We start from the raw sequence: 19,117 nt of genomic DNA on the forward strand, positions 1-19,117 counted from the left end.
ACAGACTTATAATTCACAGATATTTTACATTACAACAATAATAACCCGACTGCCAAGGAAGGGTTATGTTTTTCGCGCGTATCTTGTATGTCTTTCTCTATTTTCACCTGTAATACTGTCAGTGCATTCACGAGCACTGAAGGTTTTAGAAATATTTTTATACCACGGCGTGCGTAAATGGACGTTTTACGCACGCTTCGCGTGCGCAAAACCCCCATTTCCGACCCCGTAATATAAAATTTTATACAACACGCGGACGAAAAATGATTTTCTGACTCGTGTGATTGCAGTCCTCGCCTGCGGCTCGGCCTGCAAACTCACACTTGTCAGAAAAAAATTTTTCGTCCTCGTATTGTAATGTACTATTAGTTCGACTTCGGTGCCACCACCACCACACCTATTTTTGCCTACCACAGCACTGCCGTATTTCGCTGAAGGGTGTGGTGAAGACGAGAAGGTAAGGGAGGGGAGAAGTACCTATGTACTTCTCCGAGGCGTTCAAACTTATTCCTGAAGGGTAGCATCGCGTCTGTGACTGACCAGACGGTAGGACTCTAATCTTATTCGGGGTCCAGATGTCCATGTGGAGGTAGCCGCTTACCATCACCTTTGCGGCTTCAATATTATAAATAAAAGCGTCACCACGCCGCTGTAGATTGCGCTTCTTGTTTCTATAACAACTTAAAATACTTATAAAGTTGCGGATTGTGTAACTGATCCTTTATTTATTTAACCCAGTGTCAAATTGATACTACTTAAATATGCGTTAAAATAATATTTTATCAATTTATCTTAATCAAAACACAGTTATTACGTATTCGTAAGGTCATATTATGTAGTTATTACATTAATAGTTACAATCGATAAGATTAGTAACAGGTCTTTAATTATCTTTGTTAATAAAAATAATAATCTTTATTAAACAAAAACGTTGATAAGCAACAATTCGGTGTGGTAAGCTTTAATGTTACAGCGAATTATTTATTTTTTCACACAATAGCGAGGTATTTTCCAGACAAAACCTTCAATTTTCGGTGAAAAATAATTATGCGGGGGGGAAAAACACGCTGAAAGGTTTCGTGTAGTATACCCATAGGCTACGTCATAGAGTATTATTATATACATGGTAGGATACGTTCGGTTCAAATAGCTAAATTTTGTGGAGGGCAATGAATCGCTGAAATTTGTCAGTTATTTTCATAGATACTAATCTATGGTTATTTTATAAATGTATGTACAAAAAGCACCTCCTGGTTATGGACTTATTATTTATCATATTTATGAGCAATCTATATAGAACAGGATAATAAATCTACTTAGTAAATAAATTAACTTGATTTGACTAACTGCGTCGATACGTCGAAATTTCGTGGCGTTCAAGCTCAAAAATAGGCTTGTTGCAGCGTTTCCCAACCCTTTTCAGTCCACGGACCCTTAGGAAATCAAGCACAGTTTTCACGGACCCCCTTAATAAAATGAAGAGCAAAAAAAAATCCCCGCCAAAACATAAAGTTTGTCTAATAACTGGTTTGCTGATTTTTCGTTTAGCGACTGTTTTGCATTTAATGAGCGATTTATGTATGGTCCGGAGATGACACCGCGGACCCCCTTACACATACTCGCGGACTCCCAGGGGTCCGCGGACCACAGGTTGGGAAACGCGGGCTTATTGCATTATTCATAACAAAATACCAGTATTTTATCTGCAAATAATTGTAAAGACTGTAAAGAGATACTCGCAAATCTCAAGACTCGTATATAACAAAAATTAAAATTATCTTGGCCGAAACATATATGTACCTTTGTTGTATAGAATATTTAAAAAATTGACACAATCGGATACACGTATTAAGAATTATAAAAACATTTATTTATTTATCAATTTGATTATAATTTTATGAAAATAAAGTAGAATAAATAAATAAGATATTAAATAATTAAAGTATGTGGTTTACAATATTTTAAAAATATTAAAATATGAAAATCGGTAGACAATGAAAATTATTTTCGGTATTCCTGAATATTTTAATGAAATAACGTAATACTATTAAAAGGTAAAATTATCCTAACTAATAATTTGATATAATTAAGTACTTTATTCACGCTTTTAATACTTACCGGTTTTTCGCCACACATCACATCCCTGTTGACATAATTCCTTCCACGTCAATCGAGTTGGAAATAAAATTGGCATTGGCATGGAAGCTCGTTTGCCGCTGTGGCTGTATGTGTATTGCATCTGGTGAAGTGAATGGCTTGAAGCTGACACAAAACATTCAAATTTTAGAATTCAAAAGTAATAAATATTAAAATGAAGTTGTTATATTTAACTTGTTTAGTCCTGCCTGCGGCGCTATTGTGCTTTCAAAATGGTAAGATTCTTTTACTTTCTTCAAAAGTTTCGATAGAAAGTGATCGGGGTATGTACGTGGCATCAGATTTCTTGTATTTCAGAGAGAAAGTATTCGTAAAAGCTGACTTTATTAGGAACATATTGCTTTTATTTCATATTTGTCGTAGAGTTAATAATTCACGTATTTTCCAAGTTTGTAACCTAGTTTTTGTCGTATGGTTAGAATCCGATTAGATTCTAACGGTATATGCATATTTAATTATCAATATTTTACTGAATGTTAGCTGTACATGCAGCTGTGTAGCTGAAACGTATTATATAACAAGAGAGTTGTACATACATACTGCAAATGTTTATAATATGTCACCTTTGACTCACTGAAATTCTATAAATAATATATTTGTGCTCTGTGACAAAACTACTTTATTTGTACCATGAGTGAAAGCTGTTCTATAATTAGTCACTAACCCTATGAAAGTCAGGATAAAATGGTACATAACCATCTGTTACTCTCAGTATTCATATAGATCATGATTGAAAGAGTAATACTAGTCTTAATTTGATATAGTTTGTATTATATTAATTTCCCACTGCTAGGCACAGTTGTCCTTTCAAAAAGACAAGGATTTAGGCTGTAGACTAAACTGACCAAATGTGAGTTGGAAGATCTAACATAGAATACTTACATATAGACTTTTCTACCAATGATTTCTTTCAACTGTAAATCATGCAATAAGTAATTCCTAAAATACACAACTTCAAAAATGATTGTAATGAGTACCTTAGGCCCCTAAAGTCCAGAGAGGATCCATTTCATACCACTTAGCTATCATTACTCTGGTAATTCTCATTTCAAAGACTTTTAAGTTATTTGCGACTTGTTTGATTGAATGATTGATTTCTTTACCTTTCTTGGTGTAGAGAAAAATCTGCATAAAAAAATTAATTCTAATACCATTTGGAATAATAGAACTACAACTACAGTAACAACCATGATTGTTTTATGAAAGCAGGAATATATAATAATTGATGCTTAAGTGTGCATTTATTCTCTACCCATACAATAAAAAACTTTGTCTTAAAGTACTCTAGCTTATTCATTTATAATCCAATGGACTTACTAATCTTCTATGCTTCACAGCTAACTCAATCCTAGCTCGAGCTGAAGAGGATGAGCTTGATGATGTGGTGGACATTGAGGGAGAAGACAACCAGGTGGTCGGTGAAGATGCTCTAACAGAAGACGACGACTCCATTGTGAAATCATCCCAAGACATAGACACAACTATATTATTTACAAAACCTGTGCCTAACTATGGAGATAGTGCCTTTGGTAAGACCCTGCTTTTTTATTTATTTATTGTAACAAAATTGATTCACAAATAGAAATAAAAATATTATGTCCATACGACATAAACAAATAATAAAACCAATTTCAATTTAATGAATAATAAAAAAATCCCATTGAGTCAGGCTCACTGAAGGTTTATAACTTTGTATGTGATATTAAATTCTGTCATCATATTTTTTAATTATTACCAGTTTAATTGTGATGAAACAGCAATTAAAAAGGTAATTATTATAACATAAAAACCATATAGTTGTAGACTATTTTAACTCTTAAATAAACTGTGAAAACAAATATAAATTATTAGTTTAAGTGTGGATTTCAGTGCCATTATCATTATTTTTAGATTTACAAGCTGGTCACCCTGTTGAGTTCCTCGTTGGTTTTATCAACAAGGGATCTGAAGACTACATAGTGGAGACAATGGAAGCTTCGTTCAGATACCCCATGGACTACACTTACTACATCCAGAACTTCACCGCACTGCCATACAACTTGGAAGTGAAGCCACAACAAGAGGCCACTTTTGCGTACTCCTTTATTCCTAATGAGGCCTTCGCTGGACGACCATTCGGCCTCAACATTCAGTTGAACTACAGGGATGCTAGCGGGAATGCTTACCAGGTAAATATATGGTCACATTCATATTACAAAATTAATACATTATTGTACAGTCATTATTTTAATACAGATCTGTCTGTAGACTTTTATACATAGAATGGTAAATTTCGAAATAGAATATAACACTTAAAAATATTTTATAAAACTAGTTCATATATCAGTTTCCACATTCCAAGTTTCCACTAATATCAATATTTAATATTAACACAATCCACCATAACAGGAGGCAGTCTACAACCAAACAGTGAACATCGTGGAAGTTTCCGAAGGTCTGGATGGGGAAACATTCTTCCTGTACGTGTTCCTGGGCGCCGCGTGTGTGCTGACTCTAGTGGTAGGTCAGCAGGCGCTGTCCTCGCTCGCGCGCCGCCGCTCGCCCCGCGCCACACAGTCCAAACCCTTGGAAACTGGCACCGCTAACGATGTTGACTATGACTGGTTACCTAAGGAAGTCGTCAACCAACTCAGTAAGTATCATATTTCGGTTAGAGATAAGATATTCTCAAATAAATTTATTACAATGCACTTATATGAGAACCTACCATCTCTAAATTTCATTAATTAGCGTGAGATGAGGGTATACTGCAAATATTAGATAAGTATTCATTAATAAGTGACGTAGGACGATATAAGTTTTAGATTAAAAGAAAAACATCAGGATATCCATATTTTCAAGTCTTATAGTCTTAATGACTTGAAATTTCTTCATAATTATTACAGAAGAATATTTTGCTACCAAAAACCTTTTGTTTTACATTTGTGGAACTAGAGTTTAAAAATCTAACCTCTCTTGCATTTTATAAATTTTCGTTATTGTTAAAATTAGATTTTTGAAGTTATTATTATATTTTTAATGACGTTAATTATTTTATTTGCAGAGAAATCTCCAAAAACGCCGAAACAGTCGCCTCGCCTGAGGAAAGCAAAGAGATCAGCGGGTGACGACTAACATAGTGTCGGAGTAACTTCCTAGCGAACACGGTGCGCCGCCGGCCGTGAGGCGGCGCTAGTGTCGTGACATGATCGCAATAAGAATAGGCCCTCTTAGGCCCCTCAGAATGTATAGATATTAGGATTTAAACAGAGCTAGATAGAGTTTATAATGATTGGAAAACTTGACTGTCTAGTCAAGTTTTAGAAGGGCCTCTTTCCTGTCACGCGGGACGGTTTTCGTTTGTAGATCGGGTCCGCATGCGTACCACTTGCATCCTATCGCTTCACAGATACTTTTCTGTCTTCCTGTTCTGTGTGTCATTTTCACGTAGGCCGCGACAAGAATATAAGAGAGTAGTTCTCGCGTGCGTATGGGACATGCTTGCGAGTTTACCCGCGTGATATGAAAGAGGCCTTAAATGAAGAATAGAGTGAATACAAGATGCCTCGAAATTGTAGAGATAGATAAAGATATTTCAATATACATATGTTTTATAAATTGTTCGATTGTTTAATGTTTCATTGCTAGGTTTGTTCAGAAGTCAGCGGCAGTGTTCTCAGCCTATTCTTATTGGTCATGTTTGTGAGAACTGTGTGGTGTTTAGTGGCTAAGTGTGTTGTGAGAGTAAATTATGGAACAAATTAAGTATGGACTGCTTTGCAATAATGTTCGCGGATGAGAGACATAATTTAATTAAAATGTTAAATTTTTTCAAACGTGTTTTATTGGGTTATCCTATTGGAATTATTCTGTTTGGAATCATATTACGAACAGTTGCTTTTTATGAATAAATTTGGAAAATAAATGAACATTAACGCTCCTAATTAATAATGAATCTATCCAATGTTTTACCAAACAAAGATAGTTTTTTTGATTTTTTATTTTTTGGTAAGTAAATATTGGATAGATTGATTATTAATAATTAGCGTAAATAGTGTGGTATGCAGCATAATGTATCTGCCACTAGTAAAATCATCGATACTATTTTCGAATGTACTACGTGATCATTCTGTAATACGGTATTACTACTTCATATAAATTATACCACCGTAATATTTCTTGCTTACGGTTCACCTTTACAAGAATGGACAAATAACTTTATAACTTACTATACTCTTTGTTTATAACTTTCAATATGAGAGTGTATCGATTCTAAAATACCGAATTACCTTTGCATATAAATCGATATTAGTATACAGCGTATGGATCTATTAATTTTGATTTCGTGGCTTTGGCAGAACTATTTCGTAAATTATCCAGCAAATTAACTATTTTATTTGATATAATAGCCAACGTGGCTATTATTAACGTCCGTTTCATTTACAAATTAATTAAAATATTCTATAATTTACGGTTTTTCAAGCACGCACTAGCTGTCAAATACAGCCCGCCATTATTTATCTGTGACGCTTTCTTTTCCGTACACGCCGAATTGTGGTGCACGTGTATTTTCCCAGGTCAGCTCTATATCTGTAAAGATGGACAAACCTAACGTTCTCGCCCGCGTCATCAAGGTTCTGGGCCGTACCGGCTCCCAGGGACAGTGTACCCAGGTCAAAGTGGAGTTTATCGGGGAGACCAGCCGTCAAATCATCAGGAACGTGAAGGGGCCAGTGCGTGATGGGGATATCCTGACACTCCTCGAGTCTGAGCGTGAAGCTAGAAGACTACGATAAAAAAGTAAGATGTGGTTTTTATTACAAGTGTTATTGTTAGTTTCAGTGATTCGTGTATTTCCAATTGTGAGGTTAACCTCTTTGCCTGCCAGTCATGTTGTCCAAAGATGACGTTTGAAGAATGTTCTTTTTGTTTCTTTTCGTTTTTAGTGAATAAATTCTTAGATTGACTATTTATTGTGGACTTAACAAATGAAACAGATTTAACATTACGTCGGTAATTAAAGGAAAAAATCCTCTGAATTATCTTACTCAATTGCTTAAAATGAGTAAGAGGGTGTTTTGATCTGACAGTCAAACTCATATTCCATGAGTTTTTATATATAATAGTTAAAGCTTAATTCTAGACCTGTAGTTTAAATTGAAAACTGCCAGGGCTTGTCTTAGATTATGTCTGCACCTTTTAGACTTATTTTATTTCATAGTTCAGAATATGAGTGACATTAAATCCTATTTCTATAAATAAATAGGTTAATTTTTTTACATTTTAGAACTGTATCATCATGTATTTATAGTTTTCTGAATAATTATCTAAACATAAATAATTTATTAATCAGTATAATCTATATAATATCACATCACATAAGGCAGACTCTATAGTCTGCCTTATGTGATTTTATAATATAGCCGAAGAAAATGAAAATGGAGGCCATGTGGAGAGCCACTGGCATCTATGGACATCTGTAATCAACCCCAGGTAGGATTAGAGCTAGGTATAATATATACAAGCTAATATATGTGCCAAGGGTGCCTCCGAATCAAATTGTGAAGGGTGTTATAGTATGCGCCAAACTGCTAGTCCGCTCTGAAGTTGTTGCGAGCAGGTGTAGTCATACAATTTGCTATGGCGACGCGATTCATTTCTATATTCAGAGAGGACTAACAGTTTTACGTGGACTATACCATTTTTCAATTAGATGTCAATGTTGTGATATTGTAAAAGTTATACTAAAATTTTATTTTTCTTTGTTTCAGTAAATATACCAAGTTCTTAGGTTAAGGCTCTACCATCATCTACATCCAGGTCAAGATGCGAACGACTTCAATATTTAACAGACCATCTGTAACAACTTAGAAATAAACTATAAATGAAAATATTTTGTTTTATTTTGGGCATTTAAATTCTTAGAATAATGTGTATAATAGCTATGATATTTTTTTTATATATGTAAGTAAATCTAACATATAAAATGGTAATATTTCTACCTTCAAACAGAAAGGGTATATAAGTAAGTCGCCAAAAATTTGTTGACATCTTCAAATGGGGGCAGATATAATAGTTCTAATAAAGTAAGATAATTTAAACTACAGAAATGGAGAAACTATAAATGAATAACAAACATTTAAAATTTCAATACTCGCCAAGAATACGCCAACTAACAAACATTGGCTAGTAAATAGCTGTAAATGCCACTGATGATTCTAACGAATAAAGACCTCAATTAGGACTTTAGGAGTATAGGTGCTCCGTGATAAGTACTCATAATAACACTTGGATTCGCTTTGCGCTAAAATTCCTACTACAGAAGACCTACTCTCCTAAAGAAAATTCCTACCACAGAGCACCTATACTCCTAACGAAGATTCCTACATTGTGAACTGGGATTGGATTCGCTAACGTCGTGGCGATTACCGATACGATTTTACGTACGTCATTTCGCGTTTATTCGCCTGTGCTCGAGATACATATCATATTGGAAAACTTGAAAGAAATTTATAAAATGTACAGTCAATAACACGTTTATTAATTACTAGCTGACCCGGCAAATTTTGTGCCGCCTCAAAATCTATTTATCAAATATATTTCACATAAAATATAGCCTATGTTACTCGTGGATAATGTAGCTTTCGAATGGTGAAAGAATTTTTAAAATCGGTCCTGTAGTTTTTTTGAGCCTATTCATTAAAATCAAACAAACAAACAAGGTTTTCCTCTTTATAATAATAGTATAGATAGATATAGACTAGTGCTATTATTTTTCTAATAATTTATCATTTTTTTTAACATTAAGCAGTGGTTAGAAATTCCACTTATTTTTGGGGTCCAAGGTTTACATCCCATGGATCTATAACTGTCTTTTGGATATTACGTGCATTTACAAATTCATTAGGTATAATTAATGCTTTAAATAAAGGTAAAAGAAACTGTGAGCCATCGCCACTTTTTACTTGGCCAATGTGGTGGATTGTGGCATAAATTTTCTTGAGACCCGCCCAGGAGTGAGACAGTCATGGGTTGATGATGATTAATGAAGTGATCACGTCATGTGCGATTGAAAAAATAACTTACAGCTAGCCTTGAACAATTGATCACAGTTTTAATTAGGTAGGTATTTACGCGAATGACCTAGGTACAACACTAATTGTTATTTAGCATTAGGCATGTGTAAAAACATAATGTACCTAGATACATTGGCGGATTCAACATTTCTTTCACAGGAGCTCAATCTCCTGTCCCCAAAATATAAAATTACATACCTACCTAGCTGCCTTTTTTTTGTTGACGAGGGGGAAATCTTTAAAAGGTATCCGACGCCATGGGAGTGACGCCGGGTTATGTGGGACTTTTACCGCACTAAAACTCCCCCGGTGGCTGTCCTTGGCGTTTGGTGGAGAACTTCGGGATTTCCAACGGAACACAACCGGAATCCTCCTAACGCGATGCCCTTCTATCGGACTCTGCCCCGGGGGGAGCAATTTACGCTCCTCTCACATCACATGGACGGTTTGAGCTCCCACTCTTGCCGCTCGCAACCCCGGAAGCCCCTTTTAGTCAGACTTTTTAGGTAAGTAGTGGTAAAAATTCAGAAGGGCGCGAGCCTCACTCCCAAATGTAAAATGTTTAACTTAAGTCTATTCAATAAAAAATCATCAGTGTTCAATATCTTTTTTTTCGTCACGTTGTGTTAATTTCCCTTACACGTGATGTATCTACGTCTTACCATTTGTAAATTTTAACCGACTTCAAAGAAGGAGGAAGTTCCTCAATTCGACCGTATATACAGGGTGTCCCGTAAGTACCACGACAAACTTGGGGAGAACATAGGTGAGGGTCTGACCTCTCTGGGAAAAAAAAAAATTCCTTAGTAAAAGTGTCACCGTTTTTGCACTATCAATTGTTTTAGATTTTTTTGAGAAATTCAGCCCTCTTCATCTTCTTTCGTTAACTGCGTGTACAAATTTGGTGATGCAGTGTTTATTTTTTCTGTTAAATACTATCAGATAGTTGGTCTATCATATTGAAATGTAAATTGGTTAAAAGATGTAAAGGAACCATGAAAAAAATAGGGTAATGTTTAGATTTTAATTGTTTTACTATTTTTCTCTCAACTTTGACTCGTCGCGGTGAAAAAAAAAATGTACTGGACTATAAGTGTACGTTGCGCCAAAAAATATGCCCAGTTATTAAAGATTTGAAAAGGGTACCACACTTACTATTTAAAGTTGTAAAAAAAAAGTTAAGGCCGTTTTTGCATGAAAGGGACTGAAACCAACTAAAACGTAATGATCGAGTTTTTATTTAAATTACGGTTTCTACCGACTCCCAACGTGTCAGGCAGTACTAAATCACATTATTACCTAGTTACACACTTAAAAATATCATTCTTCATTTGTAAAAAAACAATTTAGTAACTAACTAGCAAACAAAGTATTACAATTTATTAAGTCAATTTTTACCTAGTTTGAACTGTCGTTTCGAAGTGAAACTTCGCACATGTATGTAATTTGAATGACAATACCATAATTTGATATCTTGGAACTGATCTGATGATGGAGCCAGGATATGGATGGTAGATCTCTTACCAATTTAGCCCAAACTCGAGGGATTTACTAAGAAATGAACCATGCACTTGCTGGCTTCATCATCAGATCTGTTCCAAGATGTCAAATTATGGTATTGTCATTCAAATTACATACATGTGCGAAGTTTCACTTCGAAACGACAGTTCAAAGTAGGTAAAAATTGACTTAATAAATTGTAATACTTTGTTTGCTAGTTAGTTACTAAATTGTTTTTTTACAAATGAAGAATGATATTTTTAAGTGTGTAACTAGGTAATAATGTGATTTAGTACTGCCTGACACGTTGTGAGTCGGTAGAAACCGTAATTTAAATAAAAACTCGATCATTACGTTTTAGTTGGTTTCAGTCCCTTTCATGCAAAAACGGCCTTAACTTTTTTTTTACAACTTTAAATAGTACCTAAGTGTGGTACCCTTTTCAAATCTCTAATAACTGGACATATTTTTTGGCGCAAAGTACACTTATAGTCCAGTACAATTTTTTTTCACCGCGACGAGTCAAAGTTGAGAGAAAAATAGTAAAAAAATTAAAATCTAAAAATATCCCTATCTTTTTTTATGGTTCCTTTACATGTTTTAACCAATTTACATTTCGATATGATAGACCAACTATCTGATAGTATTTAACAGAAAAAGTAAACACTGCATCACCAAATTTGTACACGCAGTTAACGAAAGAAGATGAAGAGGGCTGAATTTCTCAAAAAATCTAAAACAATTGATAGTGCAAAAACGGTGACACTTTTACTAAGGTAATTTTTTTTCCCAGAGAGGTCAGACCCTCACCTTTGTTCTCCCCAAGTTTGTCGTGGTACTTACGGGACACCCTGTATATATATATATATATATTTTTATGTTTGTTCGGCGATTTTTTCACGATGCCGCGACCGATCGACATGATTCATACACCATTGTATGCGGCTAGTTTCACAAGGGGTCCCATTTCGAGGAAATCTGAAAATTTTCGCCAGTTTTCCCGGAAAATTGGAAAAACCCGATTTCATATAAACTTCAACAACTCGAGTATTTCTTAACCAATTTCAATTTTCTTTTTTTTGTGTAATGTTATTATACGCCACTCTACAGGAGGTCAGTAATAACTAGGGTCGCCAACTTTGACGCACAGACTTTTAGGAAATTTTCGGATCCAGCCATAAAGATTCAGCATATAGTAGAAAATAATTAGTAAAATAATAAATAATAATTGAAGGTGGTAGAACCCTTTGTGGTTCGACTCCGGCGGCACCACCGCCACACCAATTACTACCTTTTTTTTTTCTTTTCGAGGAGGAAACCTTCAAAACGTACCCGACGACGTGGGAGCAACGCCGGGTTATGTGGGATTTTTACCGCACTAAAACCCCCCCCGGTGGCCGTCCTCAGCTTGTTGTTTGTTTGTTGTTGAACTCGCTTGTTGGCGAACTCCAGGATCTCTAACGGAACACAACCGGAGTCCTCCAAGCGCGATGCTCGGATCAGGCTCTGCCCTGGGGGAACGTTCGCTCCTCCCACAAGATTTTTTTTTATAATATAGGAGTAGCAGACGAGCATGCAGTCCACCTGATGGTAAGTGACTACTGCCGCCCATGGACATATGTAATCAACCCCAGATAGGATTAGATATTCCTACCTGAGGTCGGCCACAGATGCGCTGCTACCCCTGAGGACTAAGCTGGAACGCCTCGGAAAAGTCTATCTCCCTTACCACACCCTTCAAACCCGAACACAGCAGCGCCTAACACCGCTGTTATTAGGTAGAAATAGGTGTGGCGGTGGTGCCGCCGGAGTTGAACCACAAAGGATTCTACCACCTTCAATTCAACATCTGGTGATTACGACGGTATGCGACTACATATACCGCCGTCCTTCCCGGGGTAGCAATACTGGACGGTTAATAACAGCAGTGTTAGGCGCTACTGTGTTCCGTTTTGAACGGTGTGGTAAGGGAGACATACTTCTCCGAGGCGTTCCAGCTTAGTCTTTAGGCGTAGCGGCGCATTTATGGTCCATCTCAGGTAGGAATATCTAATCCTATCTGGGGTTGATTACAGATGTCCATGGGCGGCAGTAGCCGCTTACCATCAGGTGGACTGCATGCTCGTCTCTACTCCTATATTATAAAAAAAACTCTTGATTTATCATTCATTCCCTTATCATTCTTTATATCGTGAAATAATAAGTGACTATTTAATACTTACACAATTTTGGTTTAATTATCTAAGATTTAATATGTATAAGATAATTAGCGATAAAAATATATTAACTTTTCTATTTTCTTCTGCTATGTATTCTTAAGTAGGCATAGAAATCAGAATCTATTCCTATATTTAAAAAAAAATATCCTTAAAACAACTAAATAAAACGTCATAATTCTTATGGGATGTTAGCTATATTATTACTCTGAGGGATGTTAGATACAACACATATAGTTAGCTTATACATGTAGACACATAGTGGCGTCGTGCACTCTGTGGGGCCTGACAAGGCCGAATTAAACTTTACCTTCGCCCATCGCTGCATAAATAATGAGCACGTCGTTAACTCAACTGCATAGAAGAAATACACACGACTGTCTGGCATAACTGTCCAACAGTTATCACGTTGAGTAATTGTTGTTATTTTCTAAGCAAGCTTTAGTAGGTGTTTTTCTTTTGATACCACCATAGATGGATACCATTATAAGTTTTTACCACGTTTATATAAGCTTCACCTGTATGCATAGGTTAGTAAAGATACTTCGCCGCCTTGAAATTGAATGAAGCCACAAAAGGCTTATTTTAGTAAGTTCTTTTTTTTAATTCTTGACAAAAAAAAATATTTTAGAGAAAATTTACGAATAAATAACTAATACTGCGTAATTTACGTAATAAATAAATAATAATTTCAAATATTTTAGGGACATTTTAGCACGGAGACGTGGCAAAACTTTTTCACGCAACTATTTCAATTCTCAAAACTGGGTACATTTTCTTGTTAGGAGTGAGTAATCTTTACTAATCTATGCCTGTATGTATATATCTATCTGGGGAATCTAGGAACTTGATGTTTACCCAATTTGAACGGTCAGATTCATTCAAAATTTTTAACAATTATTATGAACCGATGTCACTACACGATTTTAATAATTTTCCATTCTGCTGATCACGATCGTCAAATTTAACGCTTTTCCTTGTGCGATTTTGGCGTGGTTGTTACTTTTTAAAGCTATAATATTATTTTTAAAGTAACGGTCATAGATTAGTAAGGTAACGGTCTGCCTTTGTTAACACCTATGTGTAATGTAAGTACCTACCTATCAATTAACATTATCTTTGTAGATAGTGTCTTATCTGCGTCCATTACTATCGCATCGTTTCTCCGATTATATTATTTAATTGTAATCTTTTATGGAGATAAAACTATCTGTAAAAATCTTCAGAATAACAAAATTAACATATTCGTTTTTAGGAGACAAAGGAAATTAAAATTATGCAGCATCAAACATAGTCTTGCTGTTTGTGAATACAATATACGAACTTTACAAAAATTAATAAAGTCGGGTGCAATCAGGTGTTGAAAGGGTGACCGCATCACCGTTGGTAATCATTACCTATAATACAGCAGGCACCAGTGGCGGTCTACACATTTGGCGCCACTAAGTTATTAAAATTTTGACGCTCCTATAATCTTTTACAATGATCTGGCCAGTGATTGTAGGTTAATATATGTAGGTAACTATATAGTTGCTGCTGCTTTCAACTATATAGTTGTTTCTGCTTTATGGCCCTCCAATGTATATACATTGGAGGGCCATAAAGCAGAAATTAACGTAGCTACTCGTTAATTTTTTTGGCGCTCACCTAGTAGTAATAAGGCGGCAAAAAAATTGTTCCACAAAAAATTGCCGCCCTAGGCTACAGACTACTCACTGCTCAGCCTACTGTTAAATCTGCTACTGGCAGACGCCAGACGCAACTTTGCAGGCAGGAGACTCATGACCAATGGCGGACTAAGGCCGTCGGAGGCCCGGGGCGGAAACTTGAGTGGAGCCATCGCTGACTCGCTGATTGTTTGATTCTGACGAACTTATTTTTTAACAACTTTGTTTGCCCCAAGGATCCAGGAGCTCATGACCAGCAATAGTAATGGATTGGCGACGAAATGCGGCTGCTACTATAGGGCGTATACAAACTATTTTAGTATCGATTTATGCCTAGTTAATAGCTAAGTTTCTAGCTACCTATCTAAATAGTTGTTTGTCAAAGTAGACGTCGGTCAAAGGTCACCTCGAGATTACATAATTATTATAATACAAGGGAAGATACAGCAGATACACATAGTACATAGATTAGTAAAGATACTTCGCCGCCTTGAAATTGAATGAAGCCACAAACGGCTTATTAGTAAGTGCTTTTTTTGAATTCTTGACAAATAAAAATTTTAGAGAAAATTTACAAATAAATAACTAATACTGCGTAATTTACATAATAAATAGATAATTATTTCAAATATCTTAGGGACATTTAAGCACGGAGACGTGGCAAAACTTTTTTACGCAACTGTTTCAATAGGGAATATGCATGTGATTTAGATTTGCTTGTTATTTTTTTCCTCGGTACATTACGGTCCTGAAATTACATCTAAACCATTATTTTTTCTTTATTTCGTGTTAAATTGTTTAAAACTTTAATCAAAAATCGTAAATTATGCGCGCGAAATTCAAATTTGCAAAACGCATTCCCATTGGTCGAATCGAAAAATGACGTCACATAGCGTGTTACGATGTTTATCGGCGTCGATATTCAAACTGTTTGAGAGAAAAATTGTTTTTGTCTATATTCCTACAGTGTTATTTATTACCTAGTGCGATTTTTCTACATAGTATTATTAGGAATTATCAAGAACAATGATTGAAAGTAGTTTTGTCAAAGCACAATCGGACTATTTACCTAAAATATGCAAAATGAATAAACTGGTTTTTATGCATAGGTCAATTCGGAAATATTTAACTAATCATAACTTATTTTGTTAATATTCTTTTTTTTATAATATAGGAGTAGCAGACGAGCATACAGTCCGCCCATGGACAAATGTAATCAACCCCAGATAGGATTAGATATTCCCACCTAAGGTCGGCCACAGATGCGCCGCTACCCCTGAGAACTAAGCTGGAACGCCTCGGAAAAGTCTGTCTCCTACCACACCCTTCAAACCGGAACACAGCATCACCTAACACTGCTGTTATTAGGTAGAAATAGGTGTGGCGGTAGTGCCTCCGGAGTCGAACCACAAAGGGTTCTACCACCTTCAACCAGTCACCTATCTTTATAATATTATAATAGATTATAATGCATTTTGTGTGTTTCAAATGATAGTATTTGTTGTAGAAGTCGATAAGTACCTAACGAAGTAGATGATCAATGCAATATTTTAAAATCATTTACCTAAAATTATTGTTTGTTACAGTAAATACAAATGTTAATGCGATTTTGGAGGTACTATATCTGTTTCCTATAATCTTGCACCACATTTTTCGTATTTTCGCATCTTTTGCAAAAGAAAAAACACTATATAATGTATTTATAGTAGTGGTTTTGCACAATAACTCTTGGAAATATTTAAAAAGGTGGTTATTTAGCCTTTCCCATGATGTAAATAGCGATGAAACCTGAAGACGTTTAATAATACCTTTATGTGCATACAGTTATCATCAATATTAATACAAATCACGCTACGTGACGTCATTCAAAGAGCGCGTAAATGTGTCAAATTTTATTGATACTTTAAATAATTTTTAAAAAAATATTTCAATCACTAATAAAATTGTTTATATTTTTTACTATGTTAAAACGATGTGATAAGTGCTTTAAAATAATAAAATAAAAATGTGCATATTCCCTATTCTCAAAACTGGGTACATTTTCTTGTTAGGAGTGAGTAATCTTTACTAATCTATGACACAGTATTATAACTAGAATGTATTATAGAAGGATACACACAGTATTATAACCTTGTTTTATTATAAATAGAACTAGTTGTATTACCTATATTATTATTTACTGGAAATCAATGTTTATTCTTGTACACAGCAATTAGCTATTTCAATAACAAATAGTTTCATTAATTACTCACCTAATTATAGGATTGGATGACTCCTGCTTATAACAGTTTGCTGTGTCAGCCCTACCTACTCCCAAATTATTACTTAACTATCTACTTCATCATGATAGTTTGTTTTTTCAGGATAAAAATGTTGCCATTTTGTGTTAAAAACCTGCATGAAATTCCTTTTGATCTTTGTTGCAGAATTTTCAAGGACTTGAATATTTTGGTAATATTGTATAAATAAAACTTACCTGAAAAAATACAATTGTTTGTGATACTACAAAGTAAAAAATAATTTAAATACAATAGTGGTATCGCTTAAAAATAGGCCATTGTTTTAAATCAAACAATTATTTAACAAATTACCATTTAAGTTTCTCTTTAGAATTGCAAAAACACTTATAATTACTTAGTGCAAGAAAAATACAAAAACCTTTCTTGCAAATTATGGGTGTAAAAACGGATGCAGTCTTAGGGTTAAAACTGCAGTCATATTGATGTTTGAAAGGCAATTGTTACTAAGGAATATCTAATCCTATCTGGGGTTGATTACAGATGTAAATGGCAGTAGCCCTTATACCACCAGAGGGACTGCACTCTCGTCTGGTACTCCTATATAAATTAAAGAAAAAGCTCATTGTTGCCAAGTAAGATTGCCTTCCAAGCATCAATATATTTTTTTTAGATAGCCGAGAGCCAAGAACAAAATCATTTCCAATCTTTACAATTTAACATTTGTATAAACTTGATATTTACATGCATGTAAGCATACTATAAGTATACAGGTAAGTTAAACTATTGGAGAGTGACATAAAAACATAAGTTCTATAACACTGCAATAAGACATATTACACTTTAAAACATTTCATTAATATTTTAAATGTGGTATACTATGTGGAGAATGGAAAAATAAATATTGCATAAAAGTTATTAAATTGAATTTATTTGAATTAAATTAATATCAATAAATTACCGACTTTGATTAGTTAATTAGTGTAAATCTACATGTTCAGAAACCATATTAGTTATTACACTATAATAATTGAATAGATTTGTGGCAAGATAGCTTGTGAGCAAATCAGATTAGATATATTATTTTATAATATTATAATAAAACAGCAGCTTTAAAACGGAATTTGTATTTCACATTATAATAATATAATCCACTAGCAATAACTGTACATCATAATCATCACAAGATTTCAATTGTCAACATAACATTGCCGCTGTAAGTACATATCGGCGTAGATGCTTAAATGTCTTCGCATTTACACAACGGTTGTGTAAATAATTATTATTTACAAGATTTACAAGACTCGTTTCGTTTCCGATTTAGCGCGAGAATCGTGATTGTAATCATGGCGATTCCCGCCTTTTGGCGACAGGAACACAGGTTGCACTTTGAGCACGGAAGGTAAGGCCCGGAAGTCACTAGGTGTCGTACTTCTCTCCGTCGCACTGACTCGCCCAGAACAAGCAGTTACCGATACCGCTGTAACAAATTAATATCACCGCTGCCAAGAACACCACGCTGCACACAGTACACGGCTTGCGTTCCAGAAAAAATCCTATTAAATATAACACCATGAACATAACGTGCGTATTTACTAGCGCCGGGTTGACGGGTTTCGGTATCAGTAACACGGGTATCAGCCATTGTAGACAATACATCTCGGCCAACGTTCGCGAGTGACTATCGCCCGAAGAAAACACGACTTGTTATAGATGCCGCAATCGACATGTTTTGTCCGATTAATGATTATCTACGAAAATTAATGTCAAGATATAAAAATGGGGAATGTCGAAGTGTCGACGCGAGCTCTTCGGAACCATTTACGAATTGACAAACAGATGACACTGACAGCGTTGACAGCTGTTTCACATTTTTGTCTTAATTACCTAGCATGTAAAAGTAAATCAAGATCGTTCAGCTTTTATACTTTCCTAAATTAAAGTAATATTATATTTTCCAAAATTAATGAGATGAGTATATAATTTACATACTGATATAATAAAATTATGTTTGTTCTATACGATATTTAATGTATGTCTTTGAATAACTCTTTTTGTGACATTAACAGACGATTTGAAATATGATTAAAAATCCTCTGCTAGCTAATTACATTATTTTTATACATTGCAAGAGGATTTGAAGTTTTTTATAATTCGATAAAAGTTGTGTAAATATGAGTTCCAAGAAGCTTGGATGTAGTTGGCAGATGCTCTAAACTAAAAGCTTGGAATATGGAGTATAAGAAAGACTATAATATTTTTAAGAGCGCTTTACTCAGTTGATT

The 19,117-nt window shown here is 34.9% G+C and overlaps 3 protein-coding genes and 1 long non-coding RNA gene across 4 annotated transcripts; 3 read left to right on the forward strand and 1 right to left on the reverse strand.

The window, feature by feature from the left end:
- Window positions 1-2,173: 2,173 nt before the first annotated feature.
- l(1)G0320 (signal sequence receptor subunit 1 l(1)G0320) lies at window positions 2,174-5,972 on the forward strand. Its single transcript, XM_073091214.1, has 5 exons — window positions 2,174-2,372; window positions 3,495-3,686; window positions 4,048-4,325; window positions 4,546-4,789; window positions 5,201-5,972. Exons 1-5 carry the CDS (start codon window positions 2,312-2,314, stop codon window positions 5,269-5,271), a joined length of 846 nt encoding a protein of 281 aa, XP_072947315.1. The 5' UTR covers window positions 2,174-2,311; the 3' UTR covers window positions 5,272-5,972.
- A 677-nt stretch (window positions 5,973-6,649) lies between these two features.
- RpS28b (Ribosomal protein S28b) lies at window positions 6,650-8,027 on the forward strand. The gene is made up of 2 exons (XM_073091431.1): window positions 6,650-6,936; window positions 7,908-8,027. The coding sequence occupies exon 1, from the start codon at window positions 6,735-6,737 to the stop codon at window positions 6,930-6,932; it is 198 nt and encodes a 65-aa protein (XP_072947532.1). The 5' UTR covers window positions 6,650-6,734; the 3' UTR covers window positions 6,933-6,936; window positions 7,908-8,027.
- Window positions 8,028-10,384: 2,357 nt separating this feature from the next.
- On the forward strand, window positions 10,385-11,069 carry LOC140756086 (uncharacterized). Its single transcript, XR_012103869.1, has 2 exons — window positions 10,385-10,433; window positions 10,714-11,069. It is a non-coding gene; the product is annotated as an uncharacterized LOC140756086 (long non-coding RNA).
- A 6,874-nt stretch (window positions 11,070-17,943) lies between these two features.
- On the reverse strand, window positions 17,944-18,680 carry bc10 (BLCAP apoptosis inducing factor bc10). Its single transcript, XM_073091346.1, has one exon. It carries the CDS (start codon window positions 18,489-18,491, stop codon window positions 18,252-18,254), a length of 240 nt encoding a protein of 79 aa, XP_072947447.1. The 5' UTR covers window positions 18,492-18,680; the 3' UTR covers window positions 17,944-18,251.
- Window positions 18,681-19,117: the final 437 nt, after the last annotated feature.

Source organism: Epargyreus clarus, unplaced genomic scaffold, assembly GCF_041222505.1.
Source record: "Epargyreus clarus isolate Ecla_fem2 unplaced genomic scaffold, WU_Ecla_fem_2.2 ptg000034l, whole genome shotgun sequence".
Lineage (NCBI taxonomy): Eukaryota > Metazoa > Arthropoda > Insecta > Lepidoptera > Hesperiidae > Epargyreus > Epargyreus clarus.

Bases quoted from the DNA above. Each gene is read 5' to 3' on its own strand.
- RpS28b (XM_073091431.1), top strand. From the start codon at position 6,735: ATGGACAAACCTAACGTTCTCGCCCGCGTCATCAAGGTTCTGGGCCGT.
- bc10 (XM_073091346.1), bottom strand. From the start codon at position 18,491: ATGTATTGTCTACAATGGCTGATACCCGTGTTACTGATACCGAAACCC.